The sequence below is a fragment of the Ctenopharyngodon idella genome, chromosome 20 (genome assembly GCF_019924925.1).
Source record: "Ctenopharyngodon idella isolate HZGC_01 chromosome 20, HZGC01, whole genome shotgun sequence".
NCBI lineage: Eukaryota > Metazoa > Chordata > Actinopteri > Cypriniformes > Xenocyprididae > Ctenopharyngodon > Ctenopharyngodon idella.
The window spans coordinates 20648523-20660168 of record NC_067239.1 but is presented as its reverse complement, the minus strand read 5'-3'; the positions used below and the strand labels follow the sequence as shown (position 1 = coordinate 20660168).

At 36.0% G+C, this 11646-nt stretch overlaps 1 protein-coding gene and 1 long non-coding RNA gene across 3 annotated transcripts in view; one reads left to right on the top strand and one right to left on the bottom strand.

Moving 5' to 3' along the window:
• Positions 1-109: 109 nt before the first annotated feature.
• Positions 110-11646, top strand: part of fndc1 (fibronectin type III domain containing 1) — a 37297-nt gene continuing 25760 nt past the window's right edge. The window contains exons 1-5 of one of the 2 annotated variants that reach the window (XM_051875930.1): positions 110-214; positions 855-1080; positions 5415-5609; positions 5712-5798; positions 8018-8077. In XM_051875930.1, the coding sequence (XP_051731890.1) occupies positions 1008-1080; positions 5415-5609; positions 5712-5798; positions 8018-8077 (415 nt within the window). In that variant the 5' untranslated portion in view covers positions 110-214; positions 855-1007. The remainder of the gene's footprint in view (positions 215-854; positions 1081-5414; positions 5610-5711; positions 5799-8017; positions 8078-11646) is intronic. The other variant, XM_051875931.1, reaches the window with a different exon arrangement.
• Positions 6811-9594, bottom strand: LOC127502711 (uncharacterized). The gene is made up of 2 exons (XR_007926904.1): positions 8728-9594; positions 6811-7365 (listed from the first exon to the last, which is right to left on the bottom strand). It is a non-coding gene; the product is annotated as an uncharacterized LOC127502711 (long non-coding RNA).

The window sequence follows — 11646 nt, the reverse complement described above, 5'->3', positions numbered from 1 at the left end:
GCTCGAATTTATGGCCTTGCAGAATTTGCCGTGAAAATTATAGCAAATATAGCATTATTAAAACATGCTGACTACAGAGAATCACGGGACACGGTGGTTTAACCAATCAGAAAAGAGCTACAGGCCCGAAATCACTACCACACAAGACCAGCACCTCCCTGCGATGAGAGTATATCTGTGTGAAAATATAAGGATTTACAGGACAATTTTTGAGGTAAGAAAGTAAAATGAGCACGTCAATGGATGTTATGTTAAATTACACAGAACTGGTATAATGTGAATCAGCAAGTTCTCTTGACATTTGCAGGACTTTAATTGGTCATTCTTAATTTGACATATAGGCCTATAACATACAACAAGCTTTTTACCTACAATAAAAAAACATTTAGGGATAAGTTACAGATTTCTAAACAACGTTCATTTGTAGCAGAAAAATATGTGAATATTATATCAGAACCTGAGACACAAAACTGAGTTACAGATGTTTAAACAAACTGAAAACAAACACCCGGTCTCCCATTTTACCTCTGCTAACCAGAACTGCTGTTTCGCTGTATTTTTCCTTAGTGGTGGAAACATTTTGAGTGGTCCTTCACCTACTTCTTGAGTAATTGGGGAAAATACCTTTAGCCTACTCAAACTGTGAACGCAAGAACCTGTATCGTTTCGTAACCCACTTTCTCCAAATTGCGCGCATGCGCAATACATTTTTCTCTTAGTGCACAGAAATTTTTGGATAATGCATTTTAAAATATTTATAATTTTAGAACTGAATATAAATTAAAAGAGCTCTAAAATGTTGAGCATCAGAGGTAAAGACTTTGCATCGCCTTACTCTGGAAATATTTTGGTAGCCCCAAGTCCCATTCGTCCCCGGAAGAGGGAGACAACGTCTGGAAAAGAGCGCATAGACTGACGGTGAGAACGGGAAGCGAAGCATCCGAGCATCCCATAGCCTTTCTTCCCTCAGTGTAGCGGATCGCCGTAATACTGAAGCACTGTCTGCAATGTCTCCTGCACGGGCACGAGCTCTTCTCGGGCTCCTGGTCACACTCTGCACCCAGAGCCCACTACTGTCGGGTAGGTCAATCTGCTTCTGTCTATTTAAATGTTAATTCATAAAATCAAGCTTTGTGTATTATTAGAATTATTTAGAATTTATAATAATTTTTAAAGTATAATTCGTTAAGTATATTTCTGTCTGTTATAATTACCAGGGCTTTCTCTAATGCTGCTGTTATCTTGTACTGTAAAGATTATTATGTTATATGCACGTATGACAAATAGCTCTACTGAATGAATCACCTGCGGTTGGTGTATCTCGAGGTCTGAGTCCTGTTTATTTGATCATATTGTGCGTGGAAACCACGTGCCAAAACTTTAAACATTCCAAGCACTAATAGCTTAATGCATGAGGGGGTGAGACCTGAGGCACAGACAGGTGCACAAACTTCAAAAATGTGTACTTGCTTTACTTTTAGTTTTTAAGAAACAGTAATTTTTGTAGCAATTTGAATCAAAAAGGTCATCCTGCAAGCATGACATCTATGTCTGGTAAACTTTAAAACGGTAATTATTCCTTGTTTACAATCAGAATAAACTGATTAAAATGATTAATTCTGAATTTTGGTTGGGGTTGCCAGGAGTGTTGCAATACAATTTAAATCTTTAACATTGGGGTGTATATACTGTACAACTTCTACTTTGACTGATGGTGATGTCATCCTTGTAGTTAACTACTGTATCTAATTGATTACACTGATGGCGTTATAACTCATCCCTGGTCTCCCCTTATCAAAATAAGACATGTGACACTTTCACATGACACATACATACATGTAATCAAAATATGACCAAATTTGGATTCCCAATTTGTTCTTCACTTCAAATAGATAGACAGACAGACAGACAGACAGATAGATGTGGACTGTAAGTGCAGCTCTCAGCAAGTGTTTTAACAAATTAGAGCCAGGACAGGAAGTACAGTTAACCTCTTCAAAAGGTCATCAGGGAGTGTAAAAGCACAGATGTTGTAGACATTCTTTTGCTTTCAGCTCTTGAAATCAATTTAAGCCACGTTTTCTCTCTCTGCCTGTCTTTGAATTTCACTCTCCCTGTCCCTCCTAATTCTGAGGAGAATGCAGAGGAATCTTGGATGAGAAAAGTGGTAGCTAAGTCCTACTGAGCTGTGTTAGCTGCCACGTTACAACGGGCCTTTTTCTTTCTCACTTGCTCTTTCTCAGTGTTTTGGAAATGTTCTTTATATGAGGTCACCCAGTGCAGCCTGGGACTGCCATCAGCAGCTGCATATTATCCAGTCCTCTTCTCTTTTCCTCTCCTCTCCATCTTTAACAAAACAAAATACATCCAAAACAACTAAATCTTGAAGCCACCAGCTGCTTCGATAGGGTGTAGACTGTAAAGCTTTACTGATTTCAAGCCAAAAAAAAAAAAATTCTAGATCTCTTAATGGTGCCCAACTGCAGCTTCAAAACCATTCCAGACATCTGCTTGACAGATAAAAGATATATTGGAAAGAATGAGGCTCAGGATTTTGTTCCACAACCCTGCACTTTAACATCACGTCTGTTGTTATTCCGGTAAGAATGATTGTGTTGTCAGGTAAGAGCTCTGCCAGAGAGTGAGAGGAAGAGAAAAATCATGCCCTGACCAGCTACTGGAATTAAATCTTGCTCAGATTTTCACCAAGGAATTTGCGGAAAGTCTTTGATTGACGTGAGCAAGGCTGGAAGGTTTAGAAACTCATTCTGTCGATAAGTGAGTGTTCTGCGCTACAAGAAGCCAGCTTGTAGTTGGCATGATGCCCACGCTCAACCTGTCACTTAGGTGTTTGAGCATTGTCTGTCATCAGGTGCCTCCTATGGAACACATGGGTATTTTAAAGCTCAGGCTGAGAAGTCTATGTAAAAGTACAAAGCTTAAACAATAATACATACACTCTAAATGCCTCTTGCATTTGTTTGAATGTCATCCAGACACCTGAATGAAAATAATAAGAAAGTGAATGTTTTTTTAGAGTTTGTTTATGCCTTTCATTGAGAAAATGATGTTAGAAAAGCAGGTGCTTGCCCTACAGGTCTTTCCGTGAGTGCTTATAAAAACAATCCAACGAAACTGACAATAGGACCACAGGGCATTTACTTTCACCTTCTTAATAAACACCATAAAGGAATGAACAATATGTATGGCCTGGAGCTAGTGTAAAAGAGTTTTAGGACAGATATTGGGCCAGTTCTTGTGTTCCACATTTCTTGACCATATACATGTGATTTTAAACCTTGCTAATCTAAACATTTGGTTTTCTGTGATTTGTTGAACACTGTTTTGCGAATTCTGCTGATGAAAATATGTCATCAAGCTGATCAAATCTAATCTAATTGGTTTACATCAAAATTGGTTTTGTCAAAATTGCGAGAGTAAATTGTGAGTGGTTTTGGAAACATCGGTTTGAATGAAATTACAAACATTTTATTTATTTTATAGCTGTCATGAAGTTAGATTAAAACATTTCCAGCTATTATTGAAAATTAAAAGCATTTTTAGTTTATTTTTTTATTTGTTTATTTATTGTTGTCATTTTTTTCTTTTGTGGTGGGCCAAATGTTAGCAGGGCAAGATCTAAACTATAAAAAAATTATTGGATGTAAAAAAAAATTGAGAACTACTGATCTAGGTGATGTCCACTCCATAACATAAGCCATGGTTAGTTTCCTCCCGTATAAAATGTTTATTTTTGGAGAAAGATCTAATTCTTATGTTTTACAAGTCTTGATTTAATCAAAATGTGAACCCACCCTACATCATAAATTTTAATATGGGCCAAGTCACAGATTGAGGTTTGATGTTTCTGTGGCCTGTGTGTGTGTGTGTAAGTTGCGGTAATTGCATTGACATGTGTGATGTGGTTCCAGATTATGTGGAGGGATGTTCCATTGCCAATATTACATTATAAAGCAGTGACCAAGAGGCATATGTCCATATGTACATTTAAAGAAACGATAGAGATTGATCTCTCTCACCAGGCTTGATGCCAGAGTCATGCTGTTGTACAGTAAACAGGCACAGCGATGAGAGATTTGCTCACTCTAGCTCTAAGCAGGGTTAGAAAAACAGCCTAAGCACACTATAGTACTTCAGACAGAGTTTCCAGTTTGATTACCTAAAGGCTGTAGCCCTCATTGTTTTACTTCAAGTTGTAGATTCATTAAAAAAGTCCACACAAAACATTAACTCACACAGTAAACTCCCACAAGCTAATAGTCATGCTGATTTTCTACAATTTAGTTTCAGTTTTCCTATACACTCTTAAAAAAAGGTTTGTTGCAGTGATACCATAGAAAAACTATTCTGAACCTTTCAGTGAACAGTTCTTAAAAATTTTTTTTTCTTAGTGTGAAGAACATTTTAATAATCTAAATAACCTTTTTCCACTATAAAGAACCTTTTGTGCAATGGAAAGAATCAATAATTGATTCTGATTGGTCAGTCACATAATGACATGCTTTCATTGGTCAAATATTTCTCCATAATAACAACTGAACTGTATAACTGACCATTGTTCCAGAACAATTTCCTGCATAGCTGTGGAATAATGTGCAGTCTGTTGGAAATAATTGCAAAATAAACCACTTTAAAGGGTTAGTTCGCCCAAAAATGAAAATAATGTCATTTATTACTCACCCTCATGTTGTTCTACACACGTAAGACCTTCGTTTATCTTCAGAACACAAATTAAGATATTTCTGATGAAATCCAATGGCTCGGTGAGGCCTCTATTGCCAGCAATGTCACTGAACCTCTCAAGATACAGAAAGGTACTTTTAAAGACACATTTAAAACAGTTCATGTGAGTACAGTGGTTCTACCTTAATACTTTAAAGCGACAAAACTTTTTTTTGCACCAAAAAAACAAAATAACGACCTTTCAACAATATCTAGTGATGGCCCATTTCAAAACACTGCTTCGAAGCTTTACAAATCTTTTGTTTTGAATCAGTAGTTCGGATCGTGTAAATGAAGCCTCGTCTACTGAAATTACGTGACTTTGGCGCTCCGAACCACTGATTCAAACAAAAGATTCGTAAAGCTTGAAACTGGCCGTCACTAGATATTGTTGAAAAGTCGTTATTTTTTTTCTTCATAAAAAGTATTCTCGTCGCTTTATAATATTTAAGGTGATACAAGACCTCTCTGCTATCTTTTGGGGTCTTGATTTGGGGTTTATTTTGTGACATTGGCCCTCAATATCCCTTACTTAGTATAATAGTAGTTTGTAAGATATTGGATTGTAGTTTATTGTTATTTGCTGCAACTGCAATCTTACTAAAATGAACTCACCAGAGACTGTCATTGCAATGTAATTGACAGACATCTGTGTTCTTTCTCTCTTGCAGGTTCTAAGCCACTGCCGCCACGTAATGTGAAGCTGACCTCGGTGGATAAGGGGTTAAAGGTCACGTGGGATTCACCCAGCGAGCTGGATGGACGGCCTGTAGATAGCTACAGCATTGGCTATGGGAAATCCATGAAGTCACTACGCTTTGTCACTGTGGACAAGGACAGACGGTCAGAGTTACTAGAGGACGTAGGTGAGAGCGTAAATCAATCATTCTTTAAATGAAAAGCTAGAGACTCACACTGAGTACTTCAGCACTATGTCAGGCTCTCATGTGCATGTTGTGTTGTTTTAGAGCCTGGAGTCCTGCATTTTCTCAAGATGAGTGCAGAGAATAAGGACGGGATGAGTAAACCTGTCTACAGGGCAGAGACTCCAGGAGGTGTGTGCTTGCCTGTGTGTAGAGAGAGATCTGCATGTTTCTCTATGACTCTCTATTCTCTTCACTGTTGTGCATGGATATATAAAGTACAGTATGCGCATAAAACACATACAGTTTGCATGCTTTTAAAGGAATAGTTCACCAAATAATTAAAGATATGTTGTCATTTATTCAGTCTCATGTCATCCAAACATGTATGTATTTCTTTATTTTGTGGAACATATTTGAAAAATGTCTACGTTTTTTGTTCACATAATGAAAGTCAACAAAGTCCGTTGCTTTTTAGACCTCGTTCTTCTTTTGTTTTCCGCAGAAGTTATACAGGTTTGGAATGACATGAGAGTGAGTAAATGATGACAGTGTTTTTACTTACAGGTGAATTAACCTTTTAAATATAACAATTCCTCAATGTTGTCAATATACAGTGGCCTCAAAATGGATTTCATTGTACTGGAATATTGAATAGCAAACTGTTCTCAATTTCTGAACCACATTTGAACCATATTAACTATGGAGATCTATATACACATTGGGGTTTGTAAGATTGTTTAATTTTTTTGAAAGAAGTCTTCCCAAGGCTCCATTTATTTAAACAGTTATATAGTAATATTGCGAAATATTACAATTTATAATAACCGTTTTCTATTGTATTGTATTTTAAAATGTAATTTATTCCTGTGTTGGCAAAGCTGAATTTTCAGCATCAATTTTCAGCATCATTACTCCAGTCTTCAGTGTCACATGATCTTACAGAAATCATTCTGATATGCTGATTTGGAACATTTCATATGCTCAAGAAACATTTATTATTATAATCAATGTTGAAAACAGCTGTATTGCTAATATTTTTGTGGGAACTGTGATTTCGGGATTCTTTGATGAATAGAATGTTCCAAAGAACAACATTTATTTGAAATAGAAATGTTTCATAACATTATAAATATATTTTTTCTCAATTTAATGCACCCTTGCTGAATAAAAGTAAAAAAAAAAAAAAAAATAGCACAACAAACCTTGGAATCTTTTTTAATTTTTAAGTATATAGCTTAACTGTACACATCATTTTAGTGGTCACTGTACGTGGATGTCATTAAATGTCTAAATATACAGTTTTATTGGCCTCATTAATTTAGACTTGTTAGACTCTAACACACATTGTTATAAGGCTTTTACAAGGAAGGTATTTATAACTTTAAGGCTCTCAATGCTTTTTGTTCATGTCACAATATTAAACCAGACCGGATGGCTAACACACACTCATGTGTAGACTGCAGGGTGTAAAGATATATAGTCATTTCTGTTTTCCAAATAACTCCATTCGCTGTTGGCATCTGGTGAGATTTAAATTCCCAAAGATAGAGCATTTATGTGGCCAGTCCTTGTTTTTGTATCCAACCCAGAACTCGAGTCAAGAGCCTTAAGCCTTGTGTTGTGGTAGCCAGTCACTCGTTCAACGTACGCCACATAAATTTTTTCACATAAATTTTTTCAGTATGTCCATGTCCGTCTCCAACAAACAGGATCTGGGCATATTGCTGCATGTCCCACAGCACTTTCACCAAAACATCTGTCATAATAGAAAAGCACATTAATAATCCTGCAAACAGATCATAAATGTTTTTGGCTGAGGATGTTTTTAACAGAAGTAAACATATCTTGTTTTACAACTCCCTGTTTTAAGGATAGCTGGTTGTTTTGATTGCAGCGTATGCTACTTTTTTTTTTTACACATTTATGTTTAATATATATTTGTAATTATGTTTTGTCTGATAAATCAGTCAAAAAAGTGCCTATAAAAAGAGGAAATTGCTGTAAAAGGGTGATATGGTCACATGTGTTTTACTTCTGTGTTACTTCTGGGGATGCATGATAAAGCAATGTATTTTTTTTTTCTTCTTAATATAAAAAAAAAATCAAGTTAATTTAGGCATCACAACATTATAATGTAAAGCATGAAAAATTGATAATTTGAGATTTTTTTAAAGATTACGTTCAAAAATATTATATAATAATGAATTATTTTAAAGGTTAGCTTTATTTAAGTGTTAGTTGACTGCAAAGTTGTCTTTAAATGTAAAAATATGGGAATTGAGCCCGCACAATTAAATATCAAATATCAGTCAACAACGATAAATGTAAATAACTTGGCCAATAACCAATATGGTACCAATTTATTGTGCATCCTTATGTGTAACCACACTGCTCTTTTTTTCCTGCAGGGGGAGAGTGGGTGAAACTGGATGGCTTTGCTGTCGAGCCTTTCAACAGATCAACTCCAGGTAGGTTCAAAACTTTTCCAGGCTATGACTGATGCACAACAATTTTATGAGGAGTATCACCAAGAAGGTTGCAGATAAACATAAAATAATTTATGAGAATACAATTCTATCAAAAAAAAGTCAAATCCAACCTACCTGGAATGCATAAAACTACTTCAACTTAAAAAATATAGTTGTGTCTGTACATTAATGGTAAATGACAGATTTCAGACACGCAGGCTCTATGTTGTTATTCCCTTGAGAAGGATTAGAGTTTGGACGTGTTTGGATGCCAGAGAGAAAGACCTCTGATACACCAAGTTCCTGGAAAGACAGTGGCAGTTTTTCAGTTGTAAATTTGTTAAATCAAAGCTTTCATTTCTCTTTTTTATGAATCCACTGAGCCCACTTAAAGCCAAACTTTGTACATGTGAGCCCTCTGAAGGGAAGAAGGAATCCCAGATTTAAACCAAGTGTTTTAGTTTCCTCTAATCTCAAGAGTAAAAGAGATGAAAACACATAAAATGGAGAATCCCACGGATAGAATTACATGTGATCAATGTCCAACCTACCTCTGTAAATATGGTACAATATAGATTTCGTTACAGATTTGGGAATAGACAATATTGATTAGAATTATTTGGATAATTTTCCTGATTGTGGTAACTTACTTGACATCCACAGAAATGGCATTTCATTATTATTTTATTCCCTTGGTCTTCTCTTAATGTTGTCCAGTCCATGTTTGTTCTTTGCTATTGCTATTGTCATGATGTTACCATAGCGTTGCTCTAATTTTTCTCTGGCTTTGCCGCTGGTTTAACAAAAGACATATGCTTCATGTCATTCTGCTTTGTAACCGTGAATTGGCAAGAATGTGGCAGGAAAAGCTCAATTTTGCTTCACAGCCACCATTGTTGTGCTATCATCTCTTTGTCATCACTTTGGCAGTAGAAATAAGTGGGACTAACCATATGGAGCAGGTCCACATGTAGCCCAGCTGAGTCCACACATGGACTTGGTAACTCTTGGTCTGGCCCCTGCAACCTGGAGCTTGTTATTGCATCCAGAACCTCCCACAGAGAGAGAATTCATGGAGATAATTCGTAAAATCAGCGAACAAATCAGACCTGAGGGGTGGGAAAAGAGAATGATGTGGCATCATGGATCCAGGACATGGACTTGAAAGATTGACACTGTAAAAACAATGAGCGAGGGAAAGAGTTAGAGAAGGGTGAGCTACTACGTCTCACCCCTGTTATAAGGCCAGTGATATGTGAGGCTGCCTCAGCTGTGTTGGCTGGACTCTCTGAATGTGAAGTGGGAATAAGTGTCTGTTTTTGTGTACAAAGGAAAAGGAGTTGCTGTTACTATCATTTAAGTTCATTTTGAGACCTGACACTTCTTATTAACTTAAGGGTTAATAACGCTGGTATTGAACGAGTGATGCCAGAGCAATCATAAGTTAGTCCTTAAGCGTGCACGGAAGGTTTGCATTTAGCCAAAACCCTCATAAAAAGGCTGAGCTGTAAAGGAAATGAAGCTCCTTTTTTCTCCCTTTTAATGTCATTCTTCAATCCTCAAAATGGCCTGAAGTTGGGTGCTTTTGAAACACTGCTTCATGAAGCTTTGAAACATTTACGAATCTTTAATTTCAAATCAGTGGTTTGCAGCTTGTATGAAATTCACCAAGTCATGTGATTTCAGCAAATGAAGCTTTGCTACATCATACTGTTTTGAAACTTGTTTTCAAAACAATTAAAAATTCAGATGGCTCAATGCTAGATACTGTTAATTTGGTACTGGTAATTTGGAGTGTCTAGGGTTTTAACTGATCTCGGGTCAGTTTTATAATGTAGGTTCATTTTTAATTAATTCATTTATTGAAGTTTAATACTTGGGTGTATAATACAAAAAGGAGAATAATATTTAATTGCTTCTAATTGGTCTAGTTTGCCTTTCCCTGACCAATAACACACTAAAACAAAATAAAACAAATTACAGTCAAACTAAAAATTATTCAGACATTTTTTTTTTATATTTTTGATATATTTTTACTAGTGGGTGCAGGACACTATAGTTCATTTATGTAATTGAGGATAGCAAAATAAAGTAAACTGTGACACATTATACCCAAAAATTCTTCATACAGTGGAGTACCAGTAAAATTGATAAAAATTTGGAACCAAAAATTTTTTTTTGTTGTTAAGTGTTGTCTGACATAATTAAGATAATTTTTTTCTGAGACAGTTTAACTCTGAGATCTTGTCATATTTTATTACCCTTTTTTTAAACTATAGTGAATAAACTGTATTAATGAATGAAATGTTCAAGGTGTCTGAATAAATTTTGGTTTGACTGTATATACAATCTTTATATTTAATGATATTTAATTATTTGTAGATTAGCCAGATCATTTCCATAATGACCAAAGCAATCTACCAAGAGCAGCGCAAATTAGTGTCTGATTTAAGACATGCTTTTTTGGGTGGTAAATAATAGTGCAAATACCAGTAAACTGACTAGCGCAAACTTTAGTAAATCACCTTGCATGATTCATTTAAATAATCTCCTCCCATAAATTTTGCGTCTGAAAGGTAAACTCCTACAAATGCATATGCAATAAGGTCAGCCGCAAAAATAACTGTGTTCATGACTTTTCAGCGCTAATTTTTAAACTGCTTGTCTTTAGTAAATTCTTATTCTTGACAGTAGTTTTTTAAATGACAAATAAGGGTTTGTGTTGGTGCAAGCTGTTAGTAAATCTGGCCCTAGGAATCAAAGAGGAAAACAGGTTTATTCTTGCCTATTTCTTGGGAAAATCTTATTAAAGCCAAGATGTAGGCTATTGAAGATATTTAATTTTGAATAAATTGTACTGTACCATTCATTGACAACCATATAAACCAGGGGTGTCCAAACTTGGTCCTGGAGGTCCACTGTCCTGCAGAGTTTAGCTCCAACTTACCTCAACACACCTGCCTGGAAATTTCTAGTATGCCTAGTAAGACCTTGATTCGCTGGCTCAGGTTTTTATTTGGGGTTGGAGCTAAACTCTGCAGGACAGTGGACCTCCAGGACCAAGTTTGGACACCCTTGGTTTATATGGTTGTTAACGAATGGTTACGAATGGTCCTAATCCTAATTGCCTAATCCTAATCCCCACTCCTAACACCCCCATACCTGATCCTAAACCTACCAATACTGAGGGGGTCAGAATTCGGCACAACACCTGCCACTATCTTGCGTCAAATGGTCACTGACTGACTGGGTTAAAATGCCCCCATAAGATAGACAGGTACTATGGATTATGAATATTAATAATAATCAGTATTGTGATATTATGTCAGTGTCCATTTTGTTGCTAGGAATATAGTTTTTACGTTCCCAGTGATAATTTTTCATATATAGCGGAAGCTTGGAGCTAAATTAAAGCACTAAAATAATTTATGATTTAGAAATGTAATTGATACCTTAATTTCACCCTGTTTTCTATAAAGATGAAGACTTGATTACTGAACTTTTTAATGCCACACTGGTTAAACTTTCACAATCAGCCTTTAAATTACACACAGACTCTAATGAGGAAG